General features: G+C 41.1%; 2 protein-coding genes across 4 annotated transcripts; one reads left to right on the top strand and one right to left on the bottom strand.

The window, feature by feature from the left end:
- The first annotated feature begins 357 nt into the window (after positions 1–357).
- rnf181 (ring finger protein 181) lies at positions 358–2,681 on the top strand. Its single transcript, XM_040028463.1, has 6 exons — positions 358–479; positions 1,176–1,277; positions 1,361–1,497; positions 1,629–1,744; positions 1,843–1,917; positions 2,014–2,681. The coding sequence occupies exons 1-6, from the start codon at positions 451–453 to the stop codon at positions 2,071–2,073; spliced, it is 519 nt and encodes a 172-aa protein (XP_039884397.1). The 5' UTR covers positions 358–450; the 3' UTR covers positions 2,074–2,681.
- Positions 2,682–4,607: 1,926 nt separating this feature from the next.
- Positions 4,608–16,325, bottom strand: LOC120731458 (transmembrane protein 150A-like). 3 transcript variants are annotated; one of them, XM_040028460.1, is made up of 8 exons: positions 16,207–16,325; positions 14,304–14,574; positions 14,096–14,143; positions 13,880–13,966; positions 13,024–13,091; positions 11,428–11,555; positions 10,369–10,546; positions 4,608–7,369 (listed from the first exon to the last, which is right to left on the bottom strand). In XM_040028460.1, the coding sequence occupies exons 2-8, from the start codon at positions 14,366–14,368 to the stop codon at positions 7,071–7,073; spliced, it is 873 nt and encodes a 290-aa protein (XP_039884394.1). In that variant the 5' UTR covers positions 14,369–14,574; positions 16,207–16,325; the 3' UTR covers positions 4,608–7,070. The 3 variants fall into 3 exon arrangements, with proteins under 3 accessions (XP_039884394.1, XP_039884396.1, XP_039884395.1); XM_040028462.1 differs by having other exon boundaries at positions 15,935–16,247; XM_040028461.1 differs by having other exon boundaries at positions 15,765–16,247.

Raw genomic sequence — 16,325 nt, forward strand, 5'->3', positions numbered from 1 at the left:
GCTGGGTGATAGGCAGAGTACATCCTGGAGAGGTCACAGAGCTAATGCATAGATTATTCATGCTCACGTTTACGCCTTCAGCTAATATAAAATCACCAATGGGGATCAAGACACGCAGGAACAGAGGATTCAAACCCACAACCTTCACAGCACCCTGCTGTCCCTACTCACTATGATAAGGTAGCCCTTTTTATTTAAGAAATTCTACAGAGTCTAGGCAGAAGGCCCGTATTATTCATAACCTTCAGATGAGAAAAATGATGAATAAATGATTCGTTTTCGTACAGAAACCCTTTGAAAGTTCAGTGTTTGGGAACGTCTTTCACCGGTTGTGGGCGCTAGTGAGACATTTTGCACGCTTACGTAGACAAACAAAACAGAAGACGAGGAAAACCAAACCTCGACTGTGATTGGACGAGGAGTCACGTGGCTATCTTCGTACCCGGAAAGATGACAAATGTTTCTTTGCAAGATTTCAGGTGAGTCGACCAAATTTATCAGGTTTAGAATAGTTTTAAGACAACAAATTCTTTTTGTATCTTATGATTGTACAAAGCTCGTGTAAGGGTTGGTGTTCACGGTAGTTCCGTGTGGAGGCTATTTGTAATGTGGAAGAGCCTTTGAGCCATTGTTGGTCGTTAACGTCGAAGCGGCTGGCTCACTGTTTACACAGTTCGGCCGGAAAACGCTTTTTGCGATGGTCTCAGTTTTATATTTTGAACTTTTATTTATATCCTTAATACGTGAACAGAATTTGCTAAAGTTGAGCGCTTTTCTCTTTTGTTTTCACGAAATAAAGCAAGTAGCGCAGGTCGATGGTATCTGCGCTGACTCGTGTTGTTGTTGTTATCTGCCCCCCTCCCCCTCTATTGTGTTCCCAAGAAAAGCCTGTATTGTAAAACATGACTGGACTATCTTTCAGATCCCCATCACACTCTCTTTGAATGTTTATCCAGAACAAAACTGTTACAAAACAACACCAGTCCCTGCCATCAAGGCAGCACATATATCTGCTTTTGCAGTATGATTGGCATAGCTGTGTTTCTCGTACTTTCCTGCACGGTGCTCACTCACCAATCGCCTTCCTCAGCTTTTCACTTTCACTGTCTGTTGTAGAGCCAAGCTTTAATGATCGTTCAGCACGTCTCATGCCTGATTTCTTTTGTTGTGAACAGGACGTACTGGGCGGAAATGGCATCCTACTTTGATGAACACAACTGCGAGCCCACCGACCCCGAGGAGCAGTACCGCCAGAATGCTCTCCTTGAGATGGCCAGGTGAGGGCGAGCAAACAGAGAGGCTTTATTCTCATGTGTGCAGTGCTCTGACTGACTGTTGGTGCCTGCGTTGGTGTTTACAGGTATTTGATACAGGGCTTGGACTGGATCGATGCACGCTATGCTGGCATGTCAAGCTGGGACCAGAGGCTTCCTCCTCCGGCTGCCAAAACTGCCGTTCAGACCCTCACTGTCATCGTTATAACTGCTGAACAAGCAGGTAGACAGAACCATGACAATTAACTGCCCTGACATTTAGGTTGATGATCAGCCCCTGATCTGTGTAAAATCTACGTAAGCGTGCATATCACCTGAGATTTTGATGTGGCTTTTTGTTTTTCATTCTCACAGGCAGAGGTCTCAAGTGTCCTGTGTGTCTGCTGGAGTTTGAGGAGCAGCAAACGGCTCGAGAAATGCCTTGCAAACACCTTTTCCACTCAGGATGTATACTGCCATGGTTGGACAAGGTAACGCTCCCGTGTTTGTGCTTCTCTTTGAAATAGAAAACACACGAGCGTGACCTCTTACAAATCCTTTTTGCTTCTTTGTCGTCTTTAAACTTTAGACCAACTCCTGTCCGCTCTGCCGACTTGAATTACCCACCGATAATGCAGACTACGAGCAGTTTAAAAAAGACAAGGTGGGTGTGTTTGAGTGTGTCTTAACGTTTAACCGTACATTTATCGTGGCATTAGCTCTATATTGTTGTTTTTTTATTTATTTTTCTGATCTGCAGGAGAGAAGGAAACAGAGCGAGCATCGGCTGGAGGGCCTGCATGGAGCCATGTACACATGACGCTGCAGTGCTGTTGGGCAAGGTTGTGGCACGTTGACATTTTAGTTTAATGAAAGCTTGAGAAGTGCATAAAGCTGCATTCGCACACCATTTCAAACAGAGTGTAGTTTCACGCTCAAGGATGGGGAAACGGTGTGAAATATTTGGCAAAATATCAGCAAATCCTACATAAATTGTAATAATGAAAAAATGGACCACAGTAAAAAAAAACACATCGGGTTATCTGGAATGACTTAATGTCGGGCAATCGGGATGACTGTCGAGGATTAATGTAAACAGGCTCCTGTTCTCCCCACTCTGTTGACGTGGTGTGAATGCAGTGGAAGCAACAAGGTCATTAAACATTTAAAATGCTCTTTTTCTCACTAGCTAGGACCATTATACTTCCACATCCTGTTGCCAGCAGAGCGCTCTCAGACACAGCAGCTGCTTTTTCCTTTCCTTTAAAAAAAACAAACAAAAAAACAACTTTGTAGGCTATAAATGGACAAAATCTGTTCGTCTGTATTTGTTCAACGACCATGAAGTTATGATTTGTAATTTATGATTTTAAGATCTGTCGTCTGCTGTTCTTACTTCTTCATAAAAATAAAAATTGAAAAAATGGATTTTATTTTGTTTGTTTTTTTTAATCATTTAATTTTAAAAGAATCGCCAACAAGCTTAGCGGACGTCAAATTCTGGGTTGCCCATTGTTCACTGATAAATGCCCGCACCTTTCAAACTCCATGTTCGCAGTAGAGAACGGGCTTTTTTGTACATTTGCGGTCTCAGCAGATTTTTCTGTCTGTTCCTCATGCTGAGTAAGTTGATCTGTAATTGGGAAGATTTGTGGAGTTCCCCTTCAGCTGGTCCCATGATGTTTTGATTTTAGAAAAAACACTGGCTGTCCTGTAGCCTATCTGGAGCGAATATTAATAACACAATCTGCACAGAATTGGTTTTAATGCTCCTGAATCATACGACAATCTTCAAACTGCGTCCACGTCACAGTGATAATCTGGGAAACATTTAAAACAGGCTTTTTTTTTCTTTTTTAACCAATTATGAAGCTGTTTATGTCAGCTGCTCTGTCCAAAGTTGTTTCTATTTATGCTTGCAAATAAGTAGCTGGCCCTTTTTTAAAAACGTTAGAACGTATAAAACACTAACCATAGAGTGATGCTGTTATTATCTAACAAGTACGGTGTGCTATGATTAGGAAGCCATGTTGGTCTTTGTTTTAAAGGGAACTTATTGACAGCAGGCTGCATATAGTGTTACAGGAGTGGGTGCTCATGTTGCACAGTTAAAGTTTTAAATTGTGAGGTCGGTGTATGTACAAGTATTTCCTGTGAGCCAAAAGCTCAGACTGCTCTAAACACCATCTCAGACAAAAGGATCAGTGCTGAGAAGTTCATCAGCTGTCCATATGTCCCTCCACTATTAGCAAGTATTGCTGCAGTACACAGTGACGTAATGAGTCTTAGACTGGCGGTCAGACTTTAGTGACATGAGATGAATGTGTCGTGGATATGACGGACTTAAAGCTTCTCTAACTTTTCATTGGTTTGTGCATCCAAGCAATGACAAAACTCTTCACTGTCTTTCTGCACTTTATACATTACAGTAACCTGTGAATTATGATGGATCATGAGCCAGCTGAGCTACTACGTCACTGACGTTCTGGTTTTACTCTTAGCTCGGTATGACAAAGAGAACGGATCTCCTCATTACAGTCATCTCGATCACAGCGCTGTGAAGACAGAAGCCCCACCCACCTGCTGTCTGAATATCTGTTTGCGAGGGGCAGCCAATCAGAAGACAGTTGCCTTGATGAAAGGCAATCTAAAACTGCTTGTTTCAGATGGTAAATAAAGCTCGTGTCATTATCTCGAGTCTTGGCTGTATCAAAGCTCGTTATGAGATATATAAGGCTTTGAGCTGTAAATCAAGCAAAGCCACTCTATAAAGGCCATTACACACCAAATGTGTTACAACACGATGCATTTTGTGAAAAATTCATCCTTAGAAAAAAAATTAAAAAAAAAAAAAAAAAAAAAAAAGAGAAGGCAGAGAAATCATTTGAGAGTCAACTGACCAGGAACAGTCTGTGTATATTCAGTAACTGTGCACAATTTGGGTTACAAGCACTTTTGCCAAATGCAGAAAGGAAGCAAAAAGCAATAACTGCCACAAATTCATTCAGCATTTGGTGTGAACGGCTGCACTAAAGAACAGGCGAGTCCTAAAAATATTCTTAACACCTGACATTTTCCACAGTGTGAAGCACCCAAGACCAAAAGTGAAATGAAAATAGAAGCTGATTTGTAGAGTTGAACTAATTTTGCCGTTTATATAATGTTGTAGTTTACACATTCACCCAACAAGAGCCCCGGTCTGATCCCAGGAGGAGATCTGAATTCCTTCGGGGTTGTGTCAGGAAGGCCATCCCACACAGAAGAAATATAATCTTTAAATCAAAGACACAGCAGCTGAAAGTAACGTTGAGGAAACAAAGGGAAATCTGTGCGTTTAAAATAGTCCATGAAAGCCACGTGCTAATAATTTATCATTTTTATTTCATATTTGAATATAAATCTCTGTCAAATGAAAATACCTAAATGATAGACAAAAATCATACATATTTACAGAATTTATAAAAAACAAACAATTTGTGTTGACTTGATTTCAGGGATTTGTCAGACTCCGTGATTACCATTCATTTACATACTCTTCAAATTCAAAAGAAAAAACAGGACCAGTAAAGTTTTTCTGTGTTGCTAAAGTTCAAGACGTACAGTTCAGGCAGCTTTTTGTAATACAGTGTTCCTACACAAACAACCCAATGATCTGACTGCTTATTGAAGTGCACATTTGGATAGAAAGAAAACAAAACAAAAAACAAACTAATGAAATCCACTAATTTAATATTTGGCCTGTGGAAGATGGCATTATGCTATAGATGCTGTAACAGAATAATCCCAACCCCAATGTGAGGACTCAAACAAGCTGCCATTGGGAGTCAAACTGCATGACTCAGTAACAGTATGGCGAAACAGGTTACAGGTGAACACATGAGAAGAAAGAAAAAAAAAAAAGAAAAAAAGTACAAGATGTAATGCTAAAACGGAAAAGACAAAAAAAAAAAATTAACTCAACCTGGAGTAGATTTTAGTCTTTTTGGCAAGTTTTGCAAGACAAACAGGATTGACAAAACAGACACATGATTGTGCATCCTGTGTAACTGCATCCACTGTGCCGTTACACAGGATGCTGACACTTCTTAGGACAGACACTTGCAGACAGAGTCGCACACTGCCGACTCACCATCACATTAAATACCTCAAACGCTGCGAGATGGAGAATGTTTCACAACTGTATTCTGTACTAGAAGCTTTCACCTTCTAGTAACATCCAACTGACAAAAAATAAGAGGTAGGTGACCTTTAAAAAAAAAGAGAAAAAGAAAAAGGTATTGCTGGCATCCAGTGTTTCAGACAGTTTAAAATGACTCAACACTATGCAGAGGGCAGAATACTGTGCATCTGTGAAACACACCTCACTCACTCCAACATAAAGAAATGTAACCTAAACAGGCGGCATTAGCCAGCTGCAGTTTGACCAGTGGTGATGTGTGGCAGTCTGGTGTTGAGCTACTACAAAGATAACAACTTAAGAGAAATTGGCAACAACACAATTTAAAACAAAAACGCATCACATAAAGCACTTTGCCATCAGTCTACAGCCTGTATCATATGTACCTCTCCTGTGAATAAATCACACTACCTCGGGCTTCACATCACTTCTTACTGAAACAAAACGCTGGTCTATGAACTCAAATAAGGCTTCCAAGGGTCCAGCTTGGAATCACATGAATGTGCGAACAAGAACCCTCAAACGCCAAAGTCGATTCTTGTTTTAACTCACAAGCGAACTTGTTTTATCATAACATGGGCTTTAAATATCTGTCAGAAGCAAAGAGAGGGTTTGCGTTAAACTCATTATCACATGACTGATGGCAGTTATTGCGTGGACATCGGTGAAATAAAGGGTAACATGAAATGTTAGCATTTCAAAGAAACTGTCAACACATTTATGGAACGACATACAGGAGATGACGATTATCAGCTAAGGGTGATTGATTCATTTCCATGCTGCTGTCACACGAGGGACGCAGGCCCAACATACACATTTACACGTTTATTAAAAAAAAAAAAAAAATTTAAAAAAGTACCTTCACCATCTGCATTCAAATTATCTGTGCAACCAAACCAAAGGCAGGTGCGATAATTAATTTATGCCTGATTGATAAAAAAAAAAAAAAAAAAAAAAAAAAAAGCTTGTGCGCTCTCAAACTGTAAAACATAACGTAACGAGTCATTTCTCAGACATTCAGTGGTTCCTACCTACTACACAAACTCAGAAATCAAACATGAAATGCTCTTCTGTTAAAAGAAAAAGAAAGAAAGACAGAAAGAAAAGCGTGCCATGCAGAGAAGCAAAAAGCCGAAGCAGGTCGGCCACGCAAGGTTTTGGGTAGGAGTCTGGGGAGAAGGAGAAAACCATCAACAGACCAGCTATGCAAAGTAAAAAAATAACTAAAATAAACGTCTTGATGCATCCTCAATCATCCAGGAAAGTAAATCTCCAAAAGTTGATTCTGTTCATCTGGACGTTGCTACGTCCAGATGAACAGAATCAACTTTTGGAGAAAGTAAAATAAAAAAAAAAATAAAAAAAACTTCTCTCCCAGTCAGGCAACACCCTACCTAATGCAGAAGTGCCCAGATCAACAGCCACCGAGGAACATTCATGGCTCCAAACTTTCAACAACACTACAGGAAACAACTGTAGCAGGTCATGCCAACAGTGGAGATTTAAAAACAAAAAACAGGTTGAGGATATCCAAACGCCTCCTCTTCCTCCACGTGCTGCCTCTGTCAGCTTGGCTTCCTGTGGGAGCCCGTGAAGCACCTCTGCGGTGATGTTTCAGACCTTTCGGCTGGGCTGCACAGCTACAACATGGCTGTGCTCTCTGGGGTACAGTTGAGATGTGTCGATGTGCTGCTTCCCCCAGGGGACTTGAGGCCTTTGGTTGCCCCTCCTAATGTTGAGCCCTGGCCCCTGGAACCCATGATCACCCCTGAGCCGTGGTGGCTCTGCTGCAAGCCTGCCATCATGGTCTCACTGGTGACGGTGCCAAACTCATAGGTGAAGGTCCCGTAGAAAACCAGGATGTCCACCGTGAAGACCCACTCGCAGATGGCTGCGGCGTGCTGCAGGGTAAAGCTCTCGTGAATGAAGAAGATGCCGCCTTGGAGGACAAGTTAAGGATGACAAACGGCTCTTGTAGAGAGAACAGAGCATTTATTCTCACTGAAGCAGACAGAACATTCAAATCTCTACCAAACAGACGGACTTAAAGTATTAAGTGACTGGTGTCTTAATTTTTTCTTCACCCACAGTAGGCTTACTTATGAGGACCAATGTTCCCTCCAATATTTCATGTGTCTGAGCGAACACAAACTCCCCGAGCGGTCCCTTGGACCACTGTGAGCAACATTAGACGTGTGCACTGTGGTCACGCCAGCATCGAATCCAAGTTACATGGTTTATTAAAATAATCAAATTACAGCATTTACACTTATGTTAGACTACTTTTAATTAACTGCTTTAGCCCACTTACAATGAAATTAAAAAAAAAAAAAAAATCTTGTTCATGACCTGTGCAGCATGTTAACACTATTGGAAGTAAAAATAACTTGAACTCCAATTTTGAAAAAAACTTTTTTAAAATTTTTTTTAATAAAACTCTTGACTTGTATTATGAGTATGAGTCTGTGGTCTGGGAGAGAGTCCTGTAACTCTGTCTGCAAAATACAGCATATAAAGACCAATGATGGGCCATTAATTAATTATAGTTACTTCTTCAAAAAAGTAACCGAGTTATGCAAACAAAGTGTTTTGCAGCTGTTTACCTAAAAATGCAGCCAAGGCGTTTTTTTAAATAAACATTTTAAACTATTTACAGAACAATCAGCTGTTCTGCATCAAATTTGATGCCACACAAATTATTTGTGCTGCTGCAAAAAATAATTTCTGTCCACTATGAGATGAAGGAGAACAACAGCCTGATACCTGCAGGCCTGACAACAGGAGATGTATCACTGCTGTAACACTCAGCAGTCGCCTCATTGTTCTGACACACACAACTATTGACTACACTACACACTAACTACACCTAAACGTCGCAAATCTCTCACATCTCAAAACACGCCATCACTCCTAAAACTTCCCCCCCCTTCCTAAACAACTAAATGCTATGTTGCCATATCATTTTTTGATTGGTCGTCATGGTACATTTTTCCACCAATAGGAAAGGGTGGGGTTTTTTGGTTTTGTTTTTGCTCACAGGCTTTTGAGCGTTTTCTTTATAAAACACAGTTTTTACCGTTTCTTCCCGCAGTAAAAGGACCCTAACAAGGATAGTATTCAGGAAGAAAAACGAACACTGCATCTATTTATATCATAACTCTGGTTTTACACAGAGTTAAAAACTGGTATAAAGTCCACACTTTTTCCGTCAATTGTTCCGTCTGTCCCGCTCACATCTCCAATGGTTGTACACGTTGTCATTAACGTGGCTTCACTCCACATCAGCCACGCCGCTTTGCTAGCTAAAACACCGGTGTCGGCACATAAGGACGCCGTCATAGCCTGTCAGCCACGTTAGCTGCATATATACACGAATGTGAATCGCATTATTGGCTGGACTATGGGATAAGGTGGCATCTTCTAATCCAGTTGTTCCCAAACTTTTTTTTGCCAGGCCCCCCTTTGTTTTACAAGAAAAATATCCCCCTCCCCCTCCCCGCGCGCACATGCAAACACATCCTTTAACCACACACCCATATTTTGCTCCATTGCGGTTTATTTCACACCTCAAACATTTAGTAAACAATTAACTAAATACAAGTAATCTGCAATAAATTACAGGTAGTAAGAAAATAAACTACTAACTCTTTTACGCTACGTCCGCACCTACACGGGTATTTTTTGAAAACGCAGCTGTTTCGTCCACATGTAAACGGCATTTCGAATCAGCGAAAACTGAGATTTTTAAAACTATTTTTTTGCGTTTAGTGTGGACGAGGAATACAGAGTTGGTCAGGCAATGTCAAAGGTATGAGCCTTTTTTCACGTTACGCTGTGCGCCATGTTATTGTTTACAGGAGATGAGTTGCAGAATGGCAGATTAACAGTATTTTGTCTCTATCTGCAGGTTTACACGCTTACATATACACATGCAGTTAATGTCCCTCTGTTTACAAAGGCAGAGGCGTCACGGTGTCATTATTTTACGTGTAGTTGTTTTTTTCCTGTGTAATAATATTCAACATTGCTATCAATACATTTTTCAAAAAATGCCTCTCTGTGCAAAATGGGTTTAACAACATAAACAACTGTGGGATGCTGTTTGCCCGTGATCTGGAGAGCCCAGCGCTGCTCCCAATGAAGGGAAAACCAATTCTGCAGGGGAGACCTACCTCGGCACTTGTGCAGGTGAAGCCAAAGGGAAGACATGCTTCACCATATTTTCTAGTCTTTGTCTTGGAAGGAAGTTGGTTTGGAAACATATTCAGCGATGCTTCATCTCCTGATTTGCATTTGTGTGGGCGCCCCGTCGGGCGGTTTTTTTTTTTGTTTTGTTTTTTCCTTTTCATACCGCGCCCCGTCTGCAATGGCTCTGCGCCCCCATACTTTGGGAAGGTCTGTTCGAATCCCATACGGGAGCAGCCGGTCACTTACTGACTAAACAATTCTGTTTTGCAGTGTCAAAGTTTTAATTTTAATTCAGGTTAGATTTTTTTTTTGTGCGCAGAGACCGTGCCAGCAGTGCGCACACGCGCAGCTTAGAGGGAACATTGATGAGGACGGAGCTGAACGGTTCTAATTTCTGTTGCCAATCAGCCAATGAGTAGGCAGGCAGGCAGTTTGACATCAAAGGCTATTTTTCTTATTTAGTTCATAGATTGTTCCTGTCCCAGGTCAGGTGGCGAGAAAAGCAGGTAACACCCTGCTCAGGTCACCACGAGGTCCTGGAGCAAGAGCATGCATGGAGCACACAAAGGCCTCGTCTAGGTTTGAACCCAGGACGGTTTTACTGTAAGGCACAGAGCCACCATGCCTTTAAATGACAAAGTCATCAGTGTGGCTTTAAAGGAACTGAAAAAAAGCTTATAAGAGCTGAAACCACATTCATACGTTTATCTGCATAATAACAAGGATCTCACTCCAGTAAGGAAAGGATACTGAAGACGAGGGAGATCATGGCTCCCAGTGCCAGAGCCACTCGGAAATGAGCCATCCAGTAGTCGAGGGCCGTGACAGCCAGACGGTAGGTCAACACACACTGCAGGCACACAAACAGCAGCCCTGCTGGAAAGGCCACACCCGCTCCGACATAGTGAAGAGATTTGGCATGATCAACCTGTCAGATGGAAACAATGTCAGAAGAGCCGTTTGAACTGTGACATCCACGAGGTCTTCACTTATTGTGATCAGCATCACTATAAAATGAAAATAAAAATAGAATGCAATGATTTGCAAGTCTCATAAGCTCATTCTATTCACAACACTGAAACATCAAATGTTTAAACTGAGAAAATGTATCATTTTAGAAATTAAGGTCATTTTAAATTTGATGGCAGCAACATGTGAGTAAACACATAGCCGTCTTCTCTGGCTAAAGATGATATAAAATGGACCCTGGTAACAAAAAATGCTCTGTGGTCAGACAAACTGACGACAATCCAGCTTATCAGCAGCACTCAGTTCAAAAGTCTCCATCTAGATTGTATTGAGGCACATCAGTGCCTGTGAAATTAACAGCTTGTACAAACAGAAAGATCCCATCAATACTGAATGATATGTACACTGGTTTTAGAGAAACTTATCCTCCCATTCAGACAATTCAATTTTATTTATATAGCGCCAAATCACGACAAAAGTCGCCTCAAGGCGCTTCATATGGCTTTTGTTTTGTGTAGGTGCTGAACTGGCCGGCTTGCAGTCCAGACCCTTCAACTAAAAACATCCGACGGATCATGAAACAGAAGAAAAATCAATTTCAGACAAGAATGAGACAATACTGCTGTTCAAGTTCAGCAGCTGCTCTCCTCGGTTCTCAGATATTTACAGACTATCGTGGAAAAACACGAGGGCGCTTTTGTGCGCCACATTCAAATGAGCAAATATGGGGTTTTTCTTAAAAGTGGTACATTTTCTCATTTTAAACATTAGACGGGTTTCTATTGTGAATAAAACAGGTTTATGATATCTGCCAATCATTACATTCCTTTCTTTACTTACCTGAAAGTTGCCCACCATGACAAGACCAATGGCATTGGTGCAGCCAGACACCAGAGCGCTGGTGTTGACCCAGCATCTGTGGCTGTGTTCGATCACTTGGGCGTAGCGCAAAAAGCACACCATCACAACTGTTGGAAACAAATTTAACAAGTATTAATAATCTATGATCTTTTTGATTTGAATGTGGAAGGAAGCGGTCTTAGTATGAAAAGTATGCTTTTGTTTTCCTAATTTTTTAGAATAAACTTGAACGCCTGAGATTTGGACACTCGCTGTTCTGCATCATGAGAAAGGCAGCTGGGAAGTGGCTTCACGCATTCTTCCAAAGGTTAGACTATGTGATTCATGTAACTGCTGCCCTAGACAGGATGCTGGCTTTCAAATACTGACATCTCTGCTTGCATAAGGGTCAATTTTCTCAGCAGGCTTAAAAACCCAGGTTGCAAGTCAGTAAAACAGAGCCCAACATCGCAAGCTACCAACAGGAAGGAATTGGAGGGTCTAAAACGGCTTCTGGTCTACCGAGGAATTGCAGAAATGCATTATTTACTAAAAATGCAAGGAAACAAAATAAAACCATGACAGCTGGAATATAAAGGAAAGACATATGAGAAGTAAAGGTGACGTGAATAATGAAGTAGAGCTGCAGGAGAGAAGCAATCAAGCAGCTGTGGGAAAACTGGGACAGAAGTGAGTGGTGATAAAACAAGAGAGGGGGAGGAGAAGGAATGGAGGAAAGCCACAGAAGGTGAATGCAGGGGAAGGGACAGAGGGGGAAGGAAAGCTGTATTCATTATTGATTAGAGAGCACAGGCTATTTCCAGCCCCTGCATAACTCTTGTGGCTAACGTCTGTGCCTGTGGGAAACTGTGGAGAATTAATAAAATATACAGAGTGGACTGTGGAGACTGTGTTGAGATGAAAGGTGTCTACTGCCTAATTTTGTTTAACAAACAGAAGCCAACAGGCTTTTCACTCAAGTGTTGGTAATGAATATAGAGACAGATTAGAGATTTAACCAGTCCACCTTTTATTCCTTATGAAATGACCCCACACCTTTCTTCTGTGTGTCATTTAAGATGCTCTTAAATGTTTTAAGACACTAAAGACTAAAAAAATTAAAAATAAAATACACCAAGTCATACTTTGGTAATCAATTACAGAGGGTATCATTCTTGCTAGTGGAATAAGAAGTTTGATGTTCTTACAGATGATTATCTCAGTTTAACATTAAGACTTGAAACAGAAAGTAGCTTAAAATGATTATGTAATCATTACAACAACAACAAAAGGAAGTGTTAAAATGTCAACTGGTAGTTTTACAGGAAGTAAAACTTAGTTTCTCTGGGTACAGTCGCTTCCTGGTGTCTTCAATTGGTGATACATTAGCTAACACTAGTACATAAACACTAAAACCCTGTCGTTGGGTGTTGCTAAAACTTAACATAACAATAGAACATAAAACATAATGAGGAACAGATTTTCCCCATTGTTTACAGACTACATGTCACACTCAGCCAACTCACTGCAAGCTACATCGACATCTATACACACTGTAAAGATATGCATGCATGCACTGCGTTTAGTTAGGCTTACCCATGAAGGCTCCAACATTGCCTATCAGGCTGAACAGACAGCTTTCAGGAGGGTAGGAGCCACATTTACTGTGAAGACAAGATATAGACAGTATTTACAAAGACACACACACACACACACACACACACACACAAATTATTCTAATTTCTGAAACGCCAAAGATGGCAGCTGTCCTGCCTCTACCCTTAAAGAGCAAATCAACAATGTAATGAACTGAAAAACATGAGTTAATCATGTTGTTGCAGTGTCACATACTGAGATTCAAAACTAAACCGTTCTCAAACCACTCGATATACTAAAAACATGGAAAAGTGTACTTATTGTTTTTTGTTAACTGCATCCATTTGTTCAATGATCTGGTGTGAGGAGGAGGAAACACTGTCTTAAGCAGTTATTTATAAGACTAGCCATGGCCCCTTCCCCATTCATTTAGATAGGATCTTTAAGATAAATGCCCAAATAACTTCCCTGAGGTGATGACAAGATGGCTGAATAGTGAGACTTACTTTAAAAGGACTACGCATGTATTTTACCTGACACTGTTTAACAGTATGCTTCTGCCAAGGGAAGCTTCTCTAATAAATTCAAGTATGACACCAAATGTCGGCTTACGCAGCCTGAAACTTAGATGAGAAATCATCTAAGCGTACGGACTGCAAAAACTTGTTTGGAGTGATTAGTTTTTACAAGAGCGCTATTGTACTCGCCTGTGGTAAGTGGCGTATTTGCAAATTAAACAAATGCAATTTATGCAAAGCGATGACATAACAAGATGATAATTCATGCTTCGAGGCCTTTGCTAACACAAAATAGCTTTTGTACTCTGAAACAAAGACATTAAGTGTAGCAAAGGGACCTGATGAGGGGGATGTCCTGGATGGTGCAGCATGACTTCGGGAAGCCTGGCCGGGGCAGCTCTTCTATGCATGTTACATTGTAAGACCTGTAGGAGTGACACAAAAAGCTCTGTTTATTCCCTGCTCATAGCTATGGAGTTAGCTCTGGTTTATTTTTGTAACCTATTAGATATTTTAGCCCATTTCATCACCTTCATAGAAGAAAAATCACATACCAGTTCTCCACAGGACACACATGGTGATTCATCACAGCCATGGCATACCTGTAGAGTAAAAAACCCACCATAATTTAAAGAAAGAAACAAATCCCCAATGACAAAAGCCCATTTGCCCCGTCCTTTCCCACAAACCCTTCAATTAATCGACCCATCATGTAACACATTTAAATGTGACAGCATACAAGACCCAGACACTGTGACTCACACTATCCATATTCCTGTGATGGAGAAGGCAGACAAGCTGACAGGTAGTACAATCCAGGCAGTCATTGGGCTGGCAGTGAGCAACCTTTGTCCCAAGCATGGGGTGAGAGGGCGACTTTGGGCTGGAGCGGCAACGGATCAGGTTGGGGGTGGGTGGGGTGCGGGGGCACTAACACACAGGGAGACACACGGGGGAAAGGGGGGCATGAGAGGGCAAAAGGGGGAATGGCACAGCTCTTCTGCTCCACACGTTCCTGCAAACAGCAGCAACCCTAAAGAAGGTGAGGAGTAGAAGGACAATTTTATTAAACAGATGAAGCATTCAGATAGATTTTTTACAGACACATCTTCAGTGTTAGATCATCTGGAAACATCTTGCCTTGGCATGCATATCACAGAAAAAAAAAAAAGAAGCTCAGTTCCCTCACATGCTCTGTTAATGGTTGCATTTTAAGACATAAATGCAAGCGGCCAACTGTTAAGCACATATACACTGTGCTTGTGTGGCACGAGGGACAAAATAAGCAGTGACTGTGCGTACTCTTATAGTAAATTGAAGGTCCCCAGCATGCTGATAAGAAAAAAAAAAAAAAGACAAAACAAAACAAACAAAACAAAAGGATAATGGCCAGCCTATCAAACTCTTTTAGGGACTCTTAGATTCTTGATGAACCTCAGCGCAAAATAAAGTTTACATGCAAGACTGTTCCATTTACTGTAAACAAAACACACATTCAGCAATAAAACCTCACTGCATTCACTAAATATCTTCCGTAAGACTGCCCTATGTCACCATTACCAATGTCCATTTGTAACGGCATCTGTTCCCCACATGACGCAAAAACTGACTGCACCTCTAGAAAAGAAATGAGCAGCAACATGAAGCTGTTAAACTGTCTGGGAAAGGTGTACCCTTTTGAGAATGTAGACTTGGTCAAGGTCAGCTGTGTGGTGGAGGAAAGCATGCCCCAACACAGATGTGTATCACTTTACACAGGGTACAGTTACAAGTGTGCCCTTGGCTCAGAGGGACTATACAGTGGCATTAGATGGAGTAGAAGCTCTTGTACCCAAAGAAGGGTTGAACCCACAAATGAAGCAGTGTTAAAATTATTGTTCTTTTTCTACTATGTAATGTAACAACAACAACAACAAAAATAATAATAATAAAAACTTCCCACAGTGACTACACCCTACTATTTGCAATTACAAAACTCTACAACTTAAAAAATAAATAAAAAAAAAAAAAATCCCAAATCACTCATTTAGGTTTCCTATCTTTTAGCATTTGCCAAACATAACTTGCCTGTTTGTTTGACGAGACCAATTTGCTTCACAACATACATACTTTCTCATACAAGTAATTTTAATTATGAAAAACTACTACAAGTTAGCATTTATAAATGTAACATTGTAAAATATGCTGTGATGAAGAGGATGACTGGCCTTTTATTATTCTTACCTCGCCTCTACGGAGAAGGACTTTAGCATACTGAACAGAACAGTCTATGTAAAGGAAATGCCCCCCCTTACCGCCCGCAGCCACTCACAGCAAATATTCGCCACTGTACTTATAAAAGGCAAAATACAACCGTGACAGTATGTTTTTTGCGAACAGCCAACAACACTAACTTTTCCACTGTCTACTCCGGCCAACCAAAGGCAGTAAGATCCCGGAGCACGGCAGCCTTCTTTGCGAACCGCGGAAATCCAACCGTTAGCCTCGCTAGCTTCAGCCTAGCTAGCCAGTTAGCTCGCACTTTACCAGTTCGTTTGACTTGACACCTGCACGCATCTCGGTTTCCGCTAACCCCAGCGATAAGCTCCGAAACAAGAAAAAATTAAAGACTGAGAACATCTGTGGTAACTGGACAGCTATAGTGCAAAAATTGGTTTACACCTACCTTCCACCTGCTATGCCCACAACAGACCTCAACAACCTTGGTTTCCCTTTAAAAACAGCGTTTTCTTAGCAAACGAGGTAATTGCTTAAATAAGTTCCGGTTGGGCGTTTCAAAATAAT

This window comes from Simochromis diagramma, unplaced genomic scaffold (genome assembly GCF_900408965.1).
Source record: "Simochromis diagramma unplaced genomic scaffold, fSimDia1.1 OVJJ01000781.1, whole genome shotgun sequence".
In the NCBI taxonomy this organism is placed as follows: Eukaryota; Metazoa; Chordata; class Actinopteri; order Cichliformes; family Cichlidae; genus Simochromis; species Simochromis diagramma.